The sequence below is a fragment of the Centrocercus urophasianus genome, unplaced genomic scaffold, assembly GCF_019232065.1.
Source record: "Centrocercus urophasianus isolate 14NV4802_14NV808 unplaced genomic scaffold, USGS_Curo_1.0 seq_25, whole genome shotgun sequence".
Classification (NCBI taxonomy): Eukaryota; Metazoa; Chordata; class Aves; order Galliformes; family Phasianidae; genus Centrocercus; species Centrocercus urophasianus.
This window is the reverse complement of record NW_024884811.1, coordinates 3,456,919-3,477,646: the sequence shown is the minus strand read 5'-3', so window position 1 is coordinate 3,477,646 and position 20,728 is coordinate 3,456,919. Positions and strand designations below refer to the sequence as shown.

Genomic DNA, 20,728 nt, shown 5'->3' with positions numbered 1-20,728 from the left:
AAAAAAAAAAAAAAAAAAAAAAAAAAAAAAAAAAAAAAAAGACTACAGCAAGATGTAAGGCTTTGAGTGATACGCTCAGTTTCTAGATGGCTTGTTTTGACAAGTTTTACACCTTTTGAGAGCCCCTCCGAACATTAGGCTACGCAGTGACAATCAACAGATGCAGATCGGTTTTCCGTGTCATTATGGTTGTTCCGAAGTGAAAACCGACGTTTTGCACTTGACAGCACGCCGTTATGGGGCAGGATGACTTTAAAAGTCAAATATTGCACAATGATTCCTTTCAAGCACTGTGTATTGGCAGACCTCCATCAGTTGCAAACAAGAAGTTTGACCTGGTGGAATGAACTTGCCTAGAATTTAAGATCTCATTAAAATATATAGTTACTGTTCTTCATTATTGCAAGAAGCTTAAAATAAGAAGGCAAGGTAAGTTAAAAGCTCCCAACAACTCCCTGGCATGCAAGACTGCAGCAGTATTTATATCATTTACAAAATCGGGGAAACAATATTGATTCTGATCACTTTTGCTCCTCAAGTTCAGCATTTAGAAAGACCCCAGACCAGAGCTTGTTTGAGACAAAGCAGGGCACATCAGTACAGGATAAAGGCTCACTGTCAGGTACACACTGACAGCAAGACTCTTAGCCCTTGCAAAAGCTAAGGTTGAAGGAGGTGCAACAGTGGGGAAGTATGAGTTTTTGCTGTAAAATACCTGTACAGGGTATTAGGAGGGGAGACAGAAAAAGACCCTTTTAACTCATCCATGAGACAAAACAGGAGTTACAGAACTTCAGAAGTTGGCTTAATACTGCCATCCACTCCTCAAAAACAAACAAAAAAACCCAACCCTAAACAATAAAAACAAGGCACCCAAAACATCCAAGTCAGACTTAAGCTAGATTTGGGAACAAGCTCTTCTGGAAAATAGAAGATTTTCCTCTCCCTTCATCCTTGGAACACAAAGGTAAGGATGTACTTAACAGAATATTTCCTTGATCATCTAGCATCTTTTTTTATACTAGCATCTTTTTGTATACTGCCTTAACCACCTGCTCAGTCAAGGATTTTCCAGCTTTAGATCAGGCGTATAAATTTCTGACAGACAGGAAAAACAACAGCTTGGAAAGTCTTTAAAGTACAGATACAGCAGGCAATACTTTGCTTCCAGGAGCTGAAAACTGCATCAGTAGATGGAATTGAGGAACAAAGTTCTCATATATTAGAATTCCCTAAATTAGGAAATCATAGAAAAATATTAGAAAGTATAGAGAAGAGCATGAAGAAATGCTTAGTATTCTTGCACAAATTATATTTCTGCTTCTCAAAGTTAAACATAACTGCCATAATATGAAAGAAGGCACAAACTTCCTATGTTTTACCCAGGAAGTATTGCTTAAGTTAACACAAGATGAATCTGTGGTAATCCAACTGCTGAAGTCTTCATCCCAATGCAAAGTATGGGAAGATAACCCACAGGACAAGAAATGGAACTTAAGTTCTATGTTTGTTTCTCAGAGATGACAAATAGTGAGCCAGGAACAAATTCAAAGTTAAGAGGGAGGCAGGGAGTGATCATGAACAGCTGACCTAGAGAAAAAAACCAAGGCTTCATCAGGCCATTTTTTCTGGACATTTCATGGTCACAGACTACCCAGACAGTACAAAACAATGGTGAAAGCAGATTCCACTCATCCCGCAAATAATCCTGCAGTTTTGATAACTCCTTGTGATTATCTTGTGTCTCCATGCCCCAGCTGCATGGATAGACTGGATAGATTTTTAACTGTGCTTCACTAACCAACACAACTCTTAGTCTTTCAAGGGTTACTTTGGTTAATGCTTTGTTTGCTTTTAGTGTTTTGGCTATTAAACTCTTGTCTATAACACACGTCTTCAAAACAAAAAGTGCTACCAGAAAATGTTTTCATTAAGTATACTAACACCATGCTTCTCAGTCACAATAATTGCTGCAAATTGTCATTTGATTGTCAAATACCTTGCATATAGAAACAGTTTGATCTGACATGTTCAGAAGTTGTTTAACCTAGACTAACAGGTCTCACTGCACCCCAAGAGGCAGAAAACAGGCACACTGCAAAGGGTCAGCAGACCCTGTCCCCTTCTTTGTATCTAAGTTCTGTACAAGTACATAGCTATCATGCTTTAACAGCAACATAGCTAGGACAAATGTTGATAGTTAAAAGTACATCTAAACTACTTTTATAAAGCAAGGGACACAGTGTGCTTCAGTAATTCATCATTAGACGCAAATCACTGTTTACAACATGAGTAGACAAAGTTTAGAACTCAACATTTGGATACAGCAGAACAATGCCCTTTTTATCTCTACAGAAGTGAACACTCATTAGCGCTTGTTCTGAAGGAGGAGAAATGTTTGATTTTTTGAAATTCTGTATTGGTGCAGTTCAAAAAGAACATTTTTTTTTTTTTAAACCAAGACTGATTTACTGCTATTCATAATGTTACATAAAACATTTTCTTCTCAGAAGCTAAACAGAGTTCCTCTAAGACTGCATGCTGGAAGCCATAGAAAGCTCAATGTCAGGAACAGTATCCCAGATGCTGCTCACCATGTTACATTACCACCTGCCACTGTCTCCCATTGCTGTCATAGTATGTCCAGCCAGGCCAGATGGGCAAAGGTGATATTCAATGGGGTGAGACTTGCTAAATCTTTCTGTTCACTCAGTAGTACAGCCTCATGCTATTTCCTGTTCTTCACCCCACCCTTTCCTTTTTATGAAAAAAGGGAACAACACTTATTTTTTATCCTCTAAGACAGCTTTTCTCCTCATCCAAAAAGGCTCCCAACCCTTCCTTCTCTGCTTTTCTGGCTTCTTGGACTAATTAACCATGACCATGCTGGGACAGGCCTCTTGGGAGAAAATTGCAGAACTGTCAGGAGCTGCTCTTCTGCTTAGGTCAGCCCTTCACCATGCACTCGTAGGTTCCCACCTTTAAGCCACATTTGCTTCTACTCTTCACACGTTTCCTCTCCTTCCAACTCACTGTTAAGTTTGTCATCTCGGAGTAATTCCTATCATAAGGGCCATTTATGACAGCAGATTTTCCCAGAATGCGCTCCAGGCATAAAGAGGGAAAGAGGGACAGTGAGAAACTTGCTTCAAAATCAGGAGCTGGTTTAACCAGCCACTGAACTGCAGCCTCTGGCTCAAAGACACATACTGTCCTCACCCTCAGAGTGTGCCAGTGGAACAAACACGCCTGTGTTCCCCAGTAGATTAAGGCTTTCACTCAGAACAGAGCACTTATCTTTCTTTTTCCCTCCTTTACTGTTGATAAAACCATTTGGATGCAATGTTATCAGAGGGAACATCTGAACTTCTTCCATTTGTTTCTTTTACTTAAATACGTTCATCCCAAATATTGCTATTTCCTTCTCTAAAGCTTGTACTTTGACACTCACAATGACAGAAGTTAACCATCTGCCCTGCACAGTGTTCAAACATTTTCATTCTCCGCCTGCACAGCAGAAAGCCATGTGCATTACAGAAACACCATCCGTACAGTGTAGTGTCTTTTATAGATACTGAGACAGGATATTCACTGTATTCATCCCTAATCTATTCAAATAGGTCACCCAGAGTTCATAACGCCACACAACCACTGCCAGATAGGGTATCTGGAACACAGTATTTTCTCAAGTACTTTGAAAAAGCATGAAAAGTGCTTTTGGAAGCTATGGATTTAAGCAATGTGTAAGTCAGAATCTTGATCTCTCCTGATTTATATTTCTGTTTAGATGTCACACCGTATTTGTTAAATGCTTTTCCAATTGTTTGCATCTAACATAAGAAGAAAAATGGTAGAGAAAACATGGCAGAATATTTTAGCCACTGGCGTCAGGTCCCTACTCTTGAAAGCACATTAACAACACACAGAATCAAAAGCTAAGATTTGCTAGCTACAATTCCTTCCATCCAGATGAGTGAAGCTGTTGCTGCTGACTTTAACAGGACAAGCTCAGGGATGAACATGTAAACAGCTGAGCCTAAGAGATTGCATTCCTTAAGTTTTAGGAAAAAGGCTATTAATGAGGTCCTTAGAGACATGGGTGCGTGTTTCCTTACAGTGCACATCATGGAAAACCGTCAAGCCTGCTGAATACATGAGCAAGTCAAACGGAACAAAGCTATCAATCTCCTCTCACACACCCAGGCACTTTCCCAGAGTGGAGGAACAGGTCCGGTTTGCTACAAAGCACCTACTGAGTGGTTCTCACACAGCTTCACTCACAGAAGTGGCAGGAGTCCATCTGTGACTCCTGTGCAGGTATGCCAAGTTTATAATTCAAAACACTTCTTCCAGCCTCCAACCCTGAAAATCCACCACAGGGCTCCAGCTCTCTCGTCTATTATTTGCAGCTGTTTAAAAATTTCTGCAGATCAAGTCACAAGTCTTTAATTGTTCAGCAGGTTTACATCACAATAATTTAGTGAGCTCTAGTTAGAAGTCTAACCTTTAAAATAATTGAACATAGTTCACAGAGAACACTGTAAGCCAGCATGGCTAACAGCAGTGAATTACAACAAAGGCTCATTTTTATCACCAGCTCAAGCACTTTTGACTCTTAAGACATGACCTCTATTCAAGTCAGCATTGCACTTTAAACTCATTAAGCTACTTTCCAGGACGTACTATGTCAGAGTACTTCATCACAATTTCTGAATATGTGCCTTGAGAGAAACTTTCCAACAGATGATGCGGCAAGAGAAAAGTGCCTGAGGTTATTCAGTTTTTTTGGCTCCTTGATCAGACTCCTCAGAGTAATACGGTCATCACAAAAACATTCTGCAACACTGACTCAATAGTATTTCAACATTTAAATGTCAGACGTGGATAAAAGCAGCATTGTGCAAAAGCTCTAACAACTGTTATTTTAGAAAGTGCTTTATCAGACATTACCAAAGCTGTACTTCTAAACAATGCAGTTTTCTTGTTTTGCTTGCATGCTCTAATGCTCCCCAGACAGAGTATTTGTAGTAGGCAGCCCTGTGAAAGGATTCACTTCAAGGTGACAGCCATTTTACACTCAACACACGGTTATTTCTAAAAGTGATTTCTGCGTGCCTTGTGCCAGATACATGGATACCTACAGATCAGCCCATTGTAGTAGATGTCCTTCTGCAGCAGGAAGATATCCCAGGGCCCAGCTCCCTCCCCATTCTGCTGTGACCAGCCCCAAATCAGCCCCAATCTCAACATCAGATGCCTGCTCCATCCATGGTGCACACTTCCCTGGAAAAGCAAAGGTAGAACTATGTGGCTTTGAACTGTTAGAGGCATTTAATAAATGTCCTCTGATGTGTTCTGGCCATGCTGGGGGTTGGGGGGGTGGGAGGAGGGCCTGACACCCACCCCCTATCTTTCACCTCATAATGAGAACCACTCTGCTCAGCCTGTGGGGCTGTTACCTACACACCCTCCATTGCACCCACTGCTGAGTCTTCCCAGTCCGGTAGACAGTCTGGGATGTCTGAAATGGCTGCCAACACAGCTCCCATACATTTCAATGTTTACCACATCCATCTGCTGGGAGAAGAAATCCAGAAGTTAAGGGTTGTCCTGATACTGGCACACTAAGCTGCTTTGTGACTCATACTACATTCTGTTGCTCTTTACTACCCTTCTAAAGGCAGTTTTCTGAAGTCTGAGACTTGAAACCAAAAGATAGCTAAAAGAAAATAATAATGAAATAAGTAGCAGAGAAAGATCAAGAATTTTGTTCAGTTTCAAACAAAACTGAGAAGTGGGAGACCTAAAGGCAATATAAGGAAGTAATTCCTTCAGCATCTTGTTAGCATTTCGGCCAAGAGTTCAGTTTTTCTCCCTGACTTTTTTTTTTTTTAATCCAAAGAACTGAACCTTGTCATGCCTACCAATAGAACATAGCATTTAGTTTAACCCAATTAAATGCTTATTGTATTTTGATACTCTGCTGGTTAAAAGGGGGCTATTTTCTGTACTGTTCTTAAAGCTTTCTAGAAGACCATAAAGCCACGTTCATATCAGTTTTATTTTCAACATTTGTAATGCAGCAAGAACAAGAGCAGAGATGCTAAAAGGCATTTGATCTTCCTTGAAAACACTCAAATGGTCCTTGTACTGTCTTTTAACCCTACTCCCAACCATTCCCTTAAGTAAGAGAAAGTTGAAGACTCAGAGTACATCCTGCCCTTCCTTGTTTTACATTTTTTCTTGCTGCTGAACCATAAACCTTCTTAATGCTGCAGGCATGCAAGTTTTTAATAATGGCCACCTTGCTCATGTCTTGAGTTACACGAGAGGCCACGGAGCACACAAATCATTAATTATTAATCCAATCATTTTACCAAAGTACCAGCTAAGCAGGATCTTCACAGAAGATCCAATTCCTTCAGTGTCATTCAGTTCACAGACGGCATAGAAACAGAATATCCAGAGAGCCTTGTGAACTCTGCCTTCAGAAGAGAGGCTTCTTTTCAACATATGGATACTGGTTGGAAATACTGGATAGGTGTTTCATCTTTGAACTTGCCAGGAACTACAGAATTAATGAGAATTCAGCACTGTAATTAAGGTACCTATGTTTTTAGGAAGTCTGTGAAACAACAACAGAGTTTGACCACAGATTTTGAAATTTAATGACAAAGAAGAAAGGAAAAGTCTTTATTTAGAAAAGAACCGATACAAATGTGTCTGTAGTACAGAAAAGGCCAAACACAAATTGCAGAAAATAGTCTTTTGCCAGTATACAGATTTTGGCCTTGATTTTAGAAAGCAGAACCAATATAAACAACAGCTCTGCTGACTCTGTTTCAGCAGCCCTTCACAGATTTCAAAGGTCTCAATCCAGCAGCTGCTGCCTCTTGCCTCTTCCTGGTCATCTCATGTTATTGAAGGCCCGTCCTGTTACATGCTCCAGTTACCCTTCCTGCTTTGCTATTCTTTTCACACTGGAACAAAGATGTTTAATTTTTTCTTAGATATACTCACAAAGATCTAGAAGAAAATTACTCTTTGACATGTTCTCCTAAGAATTGAAGTAATTCCTGCTGACATTCAAAACACTGCTGCAACCTCAGCCAGTAAAGACTTCAATTAAGTTGGTTCCTACTGGTCCCAGGCACTGAGGACTCAGGCAGACCACACCTTACCTAGTGACAGCCCTCTGACCATACGTAACTTTTAAAAGGGACACTAGATGTTAGAAGATTTCTGGATTTCCTGTTTCTCCTTTATACCATAAGAATGTCTAAGCCCAGGTATAAATAATACCACCTGGAACAAATTCCTACTTCAAAAGTGTGTTTTCTCCTATTACTTTGTCTAATGAGACAATATGTGTTAGCAACCATCATGTGACACTATTTTAGCCTTGAGGAAGTGGGGAAAATGTTGAAATTGGAATCACAACAAATATATTTATTTAGCAGCAGGTCAAGGTCTCTGTCTGAGGGACAGAAAGCAGCAGGAATGTTAAGAAATTATCTGCCAGCTTCATGAACTGAATACAGAGATATGCCGATATCATTAATTTACTCTCACGTTTCTCAAGACTCCAACTAAAGCATAAATCCCCCTAAAAGGAGGTAGTGGCTACCTTCTTTATAGCTGTCCACATTAAGCTAATCACAAAGTTAAATTGTGGGAGGAAAACACGAGGAAGGAAAAAAACAATTTCTAAAAGCAAAAATCTGCACACAGACCTTTCACAGCCATTGATTCTAAATCAGAAAATGTTTTCCCCATCCCAAGACTGTGATCAGCATAATGCAGTTTTGATTTTTGCTTGAGAAAACAGCTAAAAGAAAGCACAACTCTGTAGTTGGGTGTATCGAGTTGATTGTTCCTGTTTTCTGATGAACATCCACAGAACAGGGAAGTCCTAAAACCCAGCTCTAGTCACGAACCCCCTTGAACTCTGTTCCAAACAGCACAGCTGAGACCAGGATCTGGCATTCCACCAAACACACTGCTAAGCAAATCCCACATGACCAGCTGTGCATCGCATAAAGGCAGACACGTTCAAGTTAAATGTTCTGTGCTTTCCTTTGTCTATAGCAAGTGAGGTGATGCAATACGTGGTTGGGAAGTTCTCAGAAAAGGAAGGCAGCTCAGCTCCTAACACTCACTAATTCCATGTCATTTCAGAGCTTTCTTTACCGGAGAAAAGAGGCTTGGTGCAATCTGTAGAAGTTTGATGTGTATCTTAGTATTTACTCGACCTGGAGGAACTTATTTGACAGACAGGCTTTAAAGTAACTCCTACAGATTGTAACTTACTATACATTCAATGCTTTCTATAGGACCCATGGTGAGTCTTTTGGGTGGGCAAAGCCCACATGCAAGGGAGCCAGGAGAACAAGTAGCCTGTGGTAGGTTTTCCATCACTCCAGCACACCATTCCCATTCTTTTTTATACGCAGAATCATGGCATCTCAACCCACAAGAGTGTTGACCACACCACATAGCTTGGTGCCTTGCTAAAGGTACACTCAGTCCTGCTGAGGATGTCACTGATGAAGACATTATAGAACATCCGTCCAGTATTCACCCCAAGGGACACCACTTCCACTGCTTTTCCCTGTTGCTGACCACTGTGATGTGAACACATCAGTGTCCTGGGCTTATCCACGCCATAACAGCCCAATCTCTGTACAGCAAAGGTGCCTGAGCAACAATTTCTACCACTTTCACATATGAATTCTGCTTCTGCCACTATGACAGGCAGATGGTTGGGTTGCAGAACATGAGAGGTGTTGAAAAGCACTGTTATAAAGGTAACTTTCATCACAGAGCTCATTTACACCTTTATTTACTACACCTAACTTTATAAAATACCACAAATTTCTTTGACAGTGATCAAATTTTAGAAATAGATAAGTGCAATAGATGGCAGAAGAGCACAAGCTGTCAGACTAGAATTGTCATTTTCCTTGAGGGGCAAACAGCTCCAGTAACCAAAAGCCTTAACAATCCAGGTGGGAGCAATAGGAACCAGAATCAAATCCAGGCTCTCATCTCCACTGCCACATAATACAATATGAGCAGTCCATTTCTGCACCTCAAGCCTTTAAAGTACATATTTAAAATTGCAAATCTACAATCTTTCTTCCCAGGGCAGGATACATGTTTGTCCTCCAAGTACCTGGAAAGTTACAGGTGCAGTTAAACATCATCCTGCCAGAACAAATTTGTACTCAGCGCACACTGATAACTCACTTGTCAACACTTCTCTTCTTGACTCAAAAATGAAAGCCTGCAAGATTTTCCTGTTCAAGTTGGTTGAGAGTTGTTATACCTGCAACTAGTAAAAGACTGCTTCTGAGCTTGGACCTGCCTAGGATTTACAGCTATTGAAGCTGTGTGAAATCCTTCCTAGGTCATCAAACTTGAGATCAATGCCATTAATTCCCTGCCCCTCCTCATCACATTTTGTCTCTGTCTGAAAAACTAATTTTAGGCTATAGTCATCAAGAAGAATGCAAATTGTGTAGTAAAAGCTGTGCAATACACTAAGTGACCAGGGGCTACTAGCAAGACAACTACCATCTCCATTGTTTATCTTATGGCTAGTACAAGATTAGTTCTGCACACACACATCGTAGGCAATTACAGCATGGATATTTTGGTCCATCATTTACCTCTTCATGAAAAGAAAGAAGTACTTTCCTTGATTATTTTCTCATCTAAACTGGTATTTAAGAAATCCTCCAATCACCTTACACAAAACAAGAGCCTTGGCAGAGAATACTTTTTGTTTGGGCTCTGAAGAAAGCACTCCTTTGCACATGCAGTTAAGTTTAATCAAGTTGTAGTACCTCAAGAAAACACGCAAGTCACTGAACTTGGCTAAAAAAGCAAACATATCACTTAAACTTTCCAAATAAATATTTGGCTTAAAGAATCTTTTCCCATCAGTGTTAGATGTGGGATAGAAGAAACTATCCTGAAACTTCCCCCATGCTGTATGACAAAGTGCATGAACAACACAAAGAAGAAAAAAAAAAAAAAAAAAAAAAATCAAGCAAAAAGTGAAGCACCGTGGCTGTTTTCACAGCCCTAACTTGAACATGGTGGCAAGAACTTGAGGGTTTTATTTGGCCTCAAACAGAAGCCTGCACACCCAGCATTCATGCTGTGATTTAACACTGTGATTTATTCCATCATTTACATGCCAGGTTTCAAAAGCCTTGCCTGCTCTCAGATGTGTAGGAACAGCACATGACTTACTCAAACAGTGTAGGACTACCCAAAGTTTTACAGCAATAGTTAAATCTTCCAAACACCAGCCAAAAGATGAATCAGTATCTTTCCACCTCCAAAGCTGCTGTCACAGGTTCTTTTCAACAGTAACTTCATAGGATTCCCTTGAACAAGATAGAAATCTACTCCTTCCTACACAGCTCAGCCCTAAGCCTTCCTTTGCCATCACCAACATACGGATGTGGAAGTTCTGACTGGTGACATGCAGGGAACCCCGTCTCCACATCCTCCTGCAGCCTGCTTCCCTATTCCTTGGTAAGATGCCTACAGTGCCCTGATGATTCTGCTATTACTGATACTTCAAAAAGAGTCCTCCAGGTTATATTAATATTAACCAGGAACACACACAGTGCAGAATGAGGCCATCTGATCTGATAGGCAGCTAGGCTTACAGGTGGAGCATAAAGGCAAGTTTTCTTCTGAGTCCCTCCACAGATCATCTAAGTTGCAACAGAGAAAGTATAGCAGAAATGAAAGTTCCATGTGCTATCGTGGTGAAGCTGAACTTAAAACTGCACCAATGTGCGGGTGTCAAAGACCAGAACTAGCTTCAAACTGGTCACTTCTCTATTAGAAACAAAAACTTCCTTTCACAAGGGGGTACAGCCTAAAACAAAAGGAAAGCTTTAGGAAAGAGCTGGTTCTGAAATGACTGTACTATTAGCTTCAGTGCACGTTATACATTAAGTGCTATACAGTTTTGTGTGCAAAAAAAAAACAAAGGTCGCATCCATCATTACTTGCAGCATGACCTGACAACTATACAGAGAGAGCAGTGACCCATAACATGCAAGAATTACCTCAACATCCCAATGAGCAGGTCAGTGCATGCTGTACAGAAACAGGAGTTCTCTCACAGTAGCACAAAGGTTTCTCTCTCCTTCAGATCTTAATAGTAAGACTTTTCATATGCAAATATTGCTATCCAAGCGATTATTTGGATGGATTGATACAGCTGACACTTGCAAGAGAAAAGTGCCAGTTGTATGACTATCTGGAACAAAAATGTATTTAATTCAGTAGTCTGCAGTCTGCTAAGTGATAAGCATGCCTCCTCATCAATAATTGAGGAATGAGCTATTTTACAGACAGGTATATCACTGCCTATTCAGCCAGATAGGATTCTTCCTAAGAATTTAATCTCATGAAGCATCATACTTTCAAACATTTGGCCTTGATGCTTGCTGCTCTATTAGACACAGGGCAGAGAGAGGGGAGAGAGAACCCAAAGTTCATAATCCACCAGGTATCAATGGCCTGCTGCTGAAGAATGATTTATGATGAACCCATGCAGACCAGGTTACCAGGAAGTATCTTAACATTTGCTGCTTGTAGTCAGCTAGTCATACAGACGTATTACAATTTTACATATTTGTGTCTAAGAACAAAACCTTAAAGACTTCCTTTAGCATGAAAGAAAGAGACTGAAAATAGAGCATCTGAATTGTACTGACTCACCCATGAGCTCCCAAGACTGCACAGGTATTACTGCCTAAACACAAAGAAATAGCAGCAGGCAGCCTGGCCAGCCCTCTTTTTATGTTGAGCCTTCATATGATATCTCCAGGGTGGGCTTTAAAGCAAACACCCATGGTCCCTCTGTCCTGACAAATGGCACATCTAGACTTTTCTGTAGTGTAATGGTACCACAGAGTTGTTAGCTTTAGCTGAACCAGTTAAGTGTTTCAGGGCTTGACCTTTTAAGCATATTAAACTGCATGTGCATTTTCTCACAACAGCTTCCAACTGTGATCTCATCAGTGACCAATACTGCAAATAGCCATTGTAAACCAATTTAATAAAACTACTACAATGATGGGGGCAGGTTTTGAAGTCTAAAATGGATGGCTTGATTTTCTATTGTATAAATAAATCCTCATTCTTCACCAGTTCCATTTCAAGATTTCTCAGAAGAAACTCCCACAGTAGTTTTTCTTCCCTGTCTTCATTGTCCTTTCATTTCAGTATTTCACAAGAATTCTTCTCCTGATTAATGTATGAGTAAAAAAAGTGAAGAAGCAAGGCTGGCAGGTATGATTGAAATTGTAGTACATACTGTAAAAACTGTTCAGTTTCTTGCAGAAAGGCGAGATGAGGTATCCCATAATGCAAATTCAAGCTTAGTACTAGAAGTTGTAATTCCCAAGAAGCCAAGAAAAATAGCACTTGCTTAATTATGGATGATTATAACCCTCATCAGCCACAACAGTTTTACTGTAAACTCAACTTGCATTAATGCCAAAGCTTCAATCACAGTTTAAAAACCCTCAGACCCATATTCTCATTCACAGACAGGTAAATGCATAACTGCACAGAAACAAGCAGCAGCAAAAGCCAAACTTGAGGCACAATCTGAGATAATCTTTGGAAAAGAGGATCCTGTGGCAAGATTTATCTGTTAGAATTTGCCTTATCCAATAAGACAACAACGTGCAGCATAGCTATTACTCATCCCCTACCTTTATCTTCTAAAGGAAAAAAATTCCTAAATGATACTGCAAAGGTATTCATGTAACTACTGGTGAGACTCTGTTCTAAGAAGATATGTTTACATTGCTCAAAGGAAGAAAATCCTTATTCTTGGTTTTATTCATCTCAGGAGTTTAAAGACACTGGAGACTGTTCATTTGTCCTCTATGTTTTCTGTAAGCAACACATTTCCCATAAAGACAAAAGTAATAAACCCAGTTATATACGAAAAATGGAAACCATTATTTATCCTCAGATGTGTGATTTTAGGCAGGAAAGAACTGACAATCTAAAAGGACAAAATGTTTTTTTTTGTTGTTGTTTTTTTTTTTTTCTCCCACCCAGTATGAAATACACCCTCTTCAAACATTACTGATCTCTACAGGTACTACAAGCCTACTCATTGTGTTTAAAAAACAATTTCCTATTCTGTATACTTATAACAGATGCTGTGCCTAGCACAGAAGGTTAATGAAAAATAGTTTTTATTAAAGCCGGTTAGTGTGCAACTAAGCGTGCAAACAGAGGTCTAGAAAGCAGCCAGAAGTAGACATCCACCATTTTAATTAACTTCAGCATTAACTTGCAACATGAAATTTTACTATAAAACAGTATTTTGATTACAAATACTGCCAAAGAGCATAGCTCCTTCCTTAGTATCTCATATAAAACCATGTTTTGCCCAATTCCTCTGCTAATTATTGGTTATTTCTGTATTTATTCCTCTTCAGTGTGGGTCAAAATGCACTGTTTGCAATCTGCTGCTTAGCTGTTTTTGCAGCTGTCAAGTGAATGAAAAAAATGCCTTGCTTTATCAATTTCAATTGTCATTGCTATCTATACAGCCATCAATACTAGAAGATGCCTCTCTGTGCATTCAGTTTTAAAGGAGGCAAAGGAAAAAAAAAGGAAAAGCTTGTAACTGCAGATAGATATTAAGTAGAAGAGATGCAATTCTCTCTCCCGGGTTTCACCCAGGAGGGCAATGGCTGCAGCTCTATGCTGTCTTACAGTCCAGTGCTCAAAGCACCACCCTGACAGTCCCTGCCCTGCCAGCAGCATGGGGGATCTGCAGCTGCTTCTCCACTGGCCTGAGTTGTGCCTGAAGCACATGAGGCTGTTATTCTGATAAGGCAGCCAGCACCCAAGCCTTTGAGTATGGATCAGTCTCATTTTGCCATAGCTTAAATTATGGCTCTGCTATTCTCTCTGATGTTATGTTACTTTCTAGCACAGCTGGGTTTGTTCAAGCTCTGTCATTACAAGGAAGATGCTGTAGCTGCTGGAGCAGAAAGGTCAAATTATCAGTGCTTTTCATTCTTCCTCTATGTTACCAGCTGAGCACCTTCCACACCTCAAACAGCTCCCCAACTCGCATCACTCATTTTACGGGTGAGAAGGGACAGGAGCTGCACAGCTTTAAGATATAAGCATTCCTGCTAATTTCACCATGTTTTTATGCAGACTTATTCTAGGGTATTTCCACACTAGTGACAGCTCCTTCTAGGGCAAAGAATCCTGATGCAACTGAATTATCCCCCAGAAGCTTGCAGCAAAGGGAAAAATCTCCCTCACTCTCTTCCTCTAAGGCCACACCATCCATTTGACAGCATCCCCAAGCCTCCATCACCACCCTCCCTTTCCCATCACCCTGCCATCCCAAGCAATCTCACCCTCTTCTTTGCCCAACCAGCATCATCTATGTTGTAAATAAACTCAAGCCACTGACAGCAAGCAATTCCTCCTCTTGTTCATTTAAAAGAAGCAGTTTTTTTCTGCCAGCTCATCACCACGCACAGGAGGGTACTCAGCAGCATGGTGCTGCTGCACTCTCAACCTGTGACATTTCCCCTCAACAGTACCACCAGGGAAACACAAGGTCTCCTATGCTGCAGCACTCATACACAACAATGGCAATTAACATTAATATTCCAAAACTTGAGATCAAGAAATGCTTCCAGGTACTAATAGCCCTGAAGTTTCTAGCTAAGTGTTCGATGTGAGCCCTGTCACCTGCGAGCAAAACTAAATAGTGCTTGGAATGCCACTAGTAGCACAAATCCCTATGAAAGTAAATAAAAGAAATAGGAGGGGAGTGAGCAGATGCTAATTGAATTCACTAATTGTAAAAACAATATGCTCATGACATTTCAAGGGTTACTTCGATTACTTATTATTTCTATTCTGTCAGAAGCCAATAGGATGTGTAGTTGCAATAAGTGGAGGAGGAACCTCAGGTGAAAAATCAAAGCTTGATTCAGAGTTAGGTTTCCTCACTCTGTGGAAATTATCCTTCTCTTAGCATGCCAGTGGAACCTTGCTGCACCCCATTCCCTTCCTCTTGCCAGCACTGATTCTGCAGTGACTCCCTGATCAGACTATTCAGCTCACTAAACCACTAGAAAACTAACTCAGCAAAAGAACTGCAGATTTCCTGCCAGTGTAGCCAGCTGACTCAGCTGACCAGACGCAATCTCCTGCAACTGCACAGTGGAGGCAATGGGAGTGCACAGAGCAGGGCCAGTGTCATACTGCTGCCAGAGAGGACTGTCACCTTAAATACACAAACAGGGATAACACCTACATAAAGAAAGGAAGAAAGAATGAGGGAGGCAACACTTGCCACAGCAAATGGGACAATACAATGAATATGAAGATGAAGAAAGAAGGGCTGACTTCTTTCAGCACAGCAGTGCCTCTAGGACAAGTTAAATGGCAGCTAGCTGCCCCCACAGCTGCTCGAAAGGCAGCTGTCAGTGCCACACAGTGACTGAGAACACTGTAGCCTCAAAGCCCAACGCACTCTCTTGTTGGCAATTCCTGACCAAGGTACCCTAGGTTGCTCCGTTCTAAGAATTCCATGCTTAGTCATCACACTGATACTTCCCAGGTTTTATATCTTGTATTTCTAATTTTCATTGTAAAGGTTTCCTTTTGTACACAGGAATTTCTAGGAAAGTCATCCAACTGGAGATTAAGAATAAAATGCAATCAACAGATGCAAAGCAAAGTGGGATAGTTTACCAACAGAGCATCACTGACACAATAGAGCATGACAGCATCTTGGAAAATTCTGTCCCATCTCTGAGCATAAACTATTGTATGGGAACTGCTGAGTCACAGCCTAAACCTCCGATTGATCACCTGAGGCTAGCAATGATTCAGCCACAGAAGCACAGGTGAAGGCAATTGTGCTGCCAGAAGGGGTGGAGCCAGGCTTCACCTCTCCTAGACCTATTTAAGAGCTGGCTACCAGTAGGGAAGGATCTCTTCTGGAGGTTCACTGTGCTGGAGTTTTGTAAGTGAGCCCAGTATATGGGTTAGCTTTCTATCTATTCTCTTTTTGTTATCATAATCTACTTTGCCTAACTCTCTTGTTTATTTCATAATTATAACATCTTAATATTCATTGATTATACAAGTATACATTTACAAATGATAATGGCAAGAGTTTGAGCTATTCCAAAAACACAAGGATATTCCACCTCACTTTCTTGGTCTGTAATTACAAAAATATTGCTGAATTAGTTTTGAGAAAGAAGAATAAATGTGGTAGTATAGTTGTGTAGCAGTAATAAAATCCCTTGTCCTTGCAGATCAGTGCTGCCACTTCAAAAGAGTAAACATGACCAATGTGTTAGAGGAGTAAGACAAGGAGTCCTTGTCTTACTGCTCTGCCTGCACTTGCCACACACTACCACTAAAACACTCAGCTGGTACAGATCATTAACCCAATAAGATCCCAAGTGATGATCTGCCATCTTAGCAATCCAAGTCACTCCACAAAAGTGCTGGCATCAAGAAGGGAAGAGAACCATGCAGCCAGGACGATAAACATTTCCCCAGTCTATTACATGAGCCTGACGCATCTTACGAAACCACAGACCTAAGTTTCAGCACCCTGCCCTTGCTTTCATTGAAGCTGGTCGCCACAGCAACTCCAAAGAGATGTTCTTGACTTTTTAACTCTTTCTTTCAAGGAAACTTTCCATACTAGGCATTTGTTTCTCATACTGAAATGCTAGAAATTCCAATACTAACTTAATCCCATAGTTGTTTTATGTATCACAATGTTCAGGAAAACAGCATGCCTCAACTTCTGTATTTAAAGGCTGTGTGATAATGTTTTCATTTACTTACCTTTTTGCTTCTTCTAAGTGACATAGGTACTCATAAGCAATGTTCTGACGTCTCCTTTCATCCATCTCCTCTGCTGAAAGCCTTTCATCATCCACAATAGCTGCAAACAGAGACCCATATCAAGTTACACACAAGTCAGGAGTGGTTTAGAGAAGTTTTACTGAAAGCCTATGCAAAGAAGAGAAACTAAGACAGACTAAGTCTGTCCTCCAGGAAAGTGGTCATTTTTGGCACTCAAACATTTAGACCACTTTTTCCTCTTGGAGGGTGAATTCCTCAAGTTCCACTTGCTCAGACCCAGGAAGTCTCACATTTGTCTGCTACCTGATTTGGGGGCACGTATGAATTCTTATGCAGGTGGAGCTATGTGTGGGAGCTGACAGTTTCAGCTCACACGTACCTGGAGGAGTTTGGGGACCACCCAAGTGAGCATTGGTAGAGGAACTGCCCCTTCAGCAGCAGAGATAGAAATAATGCACTGCAAATATATCTCAAGGCAACTTGGGAGCCAGCTGCAGTTTCAGCAAGCTGTTAACCTGCAACAGAGCGAGCTGCCTCTCACTGATGGGCCCTGTGATAAGAGCTGTAAGCAAATGAAAGGGCTGTGGTATTCATACTCCTTACTGCTGAACCACATCACTTCTTATTAAGGAACCTATTAAGAATGACTCTCCTCACCTCTCCAGCTGGAAACATCCCTGATCATTAACAACTACCCCATGACTGATCTCCCCCTTCGTAGGGAACACAGGCCCTCTTGTGAGCAATTCAGTCCTCCCAGAAGTTCAAATGTTTCCAGTAATTAATCTAAAATAAGGTCACTACAATACTACAGACTTCTGTCTTAAGTTTCAATCATAGCATGAAGCTTATGCTTAAGGAAGCCTTCAAAAACCAGTTACCAAAATGGCACCCTGTTTGTGCTGGTGCCTGCCAGAAGAGTTTGACCTATCCTCCATCATGTTTCCCAACCACAAATTCCAAGTCTGTGCCAGAGCTGACTAACTTACTGCTGTGTTTGTGAAGTGGAAAACAGAGCAGACCTTGCTGGAAAGCAAGACTTGTGATCCTACAAGCAAGCTTCTTCACATCTCTAATCTGAATGACTGCACAACTGCAGCCATGCTCATACAAGTAAAGGGTGGGGACAGAAACAGGGCCAGACACTTTCTACATAATCCTACAAGCGAAGACCATCAAGAAGTATACTCCATAAAAAACAGATTCTCTCTTCTCCAAATGCACTGTTCAACACAACTTTAGTTGAGCTGCCATGAAGACCATGCAAGCCACAAGAAAGTTTTCATCATTTCCCTGATGCAACTGCCTCATTTAGTGAGTAACCACTTTCCTGAGCTGATACGAGTAATTTGGATAAAGGACACCACGATAAAGCAAGAATCTGTGCTTTACAATGCATTCATTGAAAGCTGAACCTAAAGAAAAAAAAGGATGATCCCATCTATTTGAAGTTAATGAAAAAAAAATAGAGTCAAGTAAAATCACTTCCACTTCATTTTGCGGTAGTGATATTTAAAATACTTCCTTCTCCAAATGGACACCACACCCAGGACAGACCCCTTTTGCTTCAGCACACCAAGAGCCTGTGTTGCCAAGCAGGAATACACTGAGCACACAAGAAATGACACTATTTGCCCACACTGGACTGAAGCTACCATACATTTCTTAATTTATCACACAGTTGCTTTGAGCTTTGTTGTTTCAGTTTTAATCATCACAAGAATTGATGTGTCTCATCTTCCTCTGCTTTTAAGATGGGTTCTTCCTAATTACGCAGAAGTTTCATGAACTGATAAAACAAATGTCTTGCTCTGAGTCTCTTTCAAGTCTGATATCTCAATAAACATGACTCACTCTAAAGAGAGCTCTCAGATGCTGTAATCAGGTCACTGTGATCTGAAACACTAGTGTGGAGACAAACATGAGGCTCAAGTCATAAAACACTCAACATGGCAAACTGGCTGTGGAGCTCTGCCATCCTCATCACCAGCTTTTCCAGAACAGACTGATCTCACATCCTGTCACTGTTCTGCTGGACAGGAGTCTTGGCTCTATGAGACAAGGGCAAAGTACCAGTGAGCCACATGTTCAGTATTAATACACTACTTTATTACCTGTGCCAGTGAGCTCTGGAGTGAGTCTTCAGGCAGCACTGCTGACCCAGGGGTACAAGACCCATGGATGATGGCAATTGCCATCCATCAGAGGAGTCCAGCCAATTGCCCTGACTTGTTATGGCCTGTCAACTGTGATGTGACAGGAGGTACTGAATCTGACCTTGGTCCTTCTTGAAAGACATGCATCTTTCATTTTTTCTTCCTCTCAGCTCACGCATTTAGTTGCTCCCACTATTTACCTCTGCCCTTCAAACACAACCTGCCACAATCAAAGCAGCATAACAGGTAGCTTATCTGAAAGTGGGAGTGAAAAACCATACAACTCGCTTGATAAACATCATTCTAGGAACTTACCTGAACAACTTTAATACTTTACAATCTAGTCTGAGATTTACATATCCACAGGTCCCTCCCATCCTCAACAAGAACATACCAGAGGGAACAGACCTTCCTTCTTCATTAAAATTTTTTGTGAATATCAACTCATAGGGTGGCTGAAGGCAATGACAGACAGTACAGGACTGCTGTAGTCTTAGAGAACCTTTCAGCAATGAGGGAAAAGGATAAAAGTAGAGGAGAAGTAGTTGATAGACACTGAAAAGTAAATAACATATCTTCTAGAAGAGGTACTGTATCAGCAGCTCAGGAGTTAGAAAGTCAGGCATCCTTTCTGACAGGTCAAAGCATCTCACTATGTGCTGAAAGTGAGCTCCAAACAATCAGAGTATTGGGGGTGCCAACACTATACCGCTTATGCCAGGAAGAGTCTCTTGCAATATCACCATGTGGTAAGGTCCATTTTATGCTTTGTCTCTCCAGCACATGCTGGCTTCAGAGCAACAGCACTACCACAACAAACAAATTATTGCAGACACTTTCAGTAACAGCAGCGATAAACCTCAGGATAAAGGCAGCACCAGGATTAAACTGCAGAGGAAATTAATTTGAAGACTTTCAAAATTATGCATCCTTAAGGTTTACTATACTGTAGCATTTGTTTGGCAAAGGCTTCAGTCTTTGACTATAGACTTCAGCATATATATATTTGGGTATACCCATTCACACAAAGTTCAACACAGAGATGATCTTGGTTTTACAACAGAGAACTCAGGTCTCCCTGCCAAACAAGGCACTTATCAGTCAGAAGGTAGGGAAGAATTATGAAATATAAATGCATTCTGCTTTATCAGTAGCTTCTTGACAGTGCTGAACTGCAAAGATTGCTATTATAAAGGATGTTACTGGGACAGAGTAAACAGGGCTATGTTTCACCTGGAGACCTCCAGCTCACTGGTATGGCCAAGCAGGATCTGGACAGATTCAAAATGTTACTGCTGAAAAGAGCTAAATGACACAGAACAAGGCACACGTTCACTACATAGGAGCTATAATATACTGGAAAAAATATATATCTAAAAATCACACCTTATGATTCAGTATACCAGCCTGTGGATTTTGGATTTGGAATTCAGAAAAACATCACAACTATTTCCTCTAAGAGAGAATGTTATGAATATATGAACAAATACCAGTACAGTGCTTAAAATCTTCCTATTTCATCTCACTTAAGATGTTGCCACTCCATCAGCCAGCATTATTACATACAAAAAAAAAAAAAAAAAAAAAAAAAAAAAATAAATTAAACAAAAAAAAAAGGCTAGTACAAAAAAAAAAATGTAAAAAAAGTG

At 40.7% G+C, this 20,728-nt stretch overlaps 1 protein-coding gene across 8 annotated transcripts in view; it reads right to left on the bottom strand.

The window, feature by feature from the left end:
* Nucleotides 1-20,728, bottom strand: part of IQGAP2 (IQ motif containing GTPase activating protein 2) — a 120,348-nt gene that overhangs the window by 81,477 nt on the left and 18,143 nt on the right. For all 8 annotated transcript variants that reach the window (XM_042825969.1, XM_042825972.1, XM_042825975.1 and 5 more), the window contains exon 2: nucleotides 16,903-17,002. In XM_042825969.1, the coding sequence (XP_042681903.1) occupies nucleotides 16,903-17,002 (100 nt within the window). The remainder of the gene's footprint in view (nucleotides 1-16,902; nucleotides 17,003-20,728) is intronic.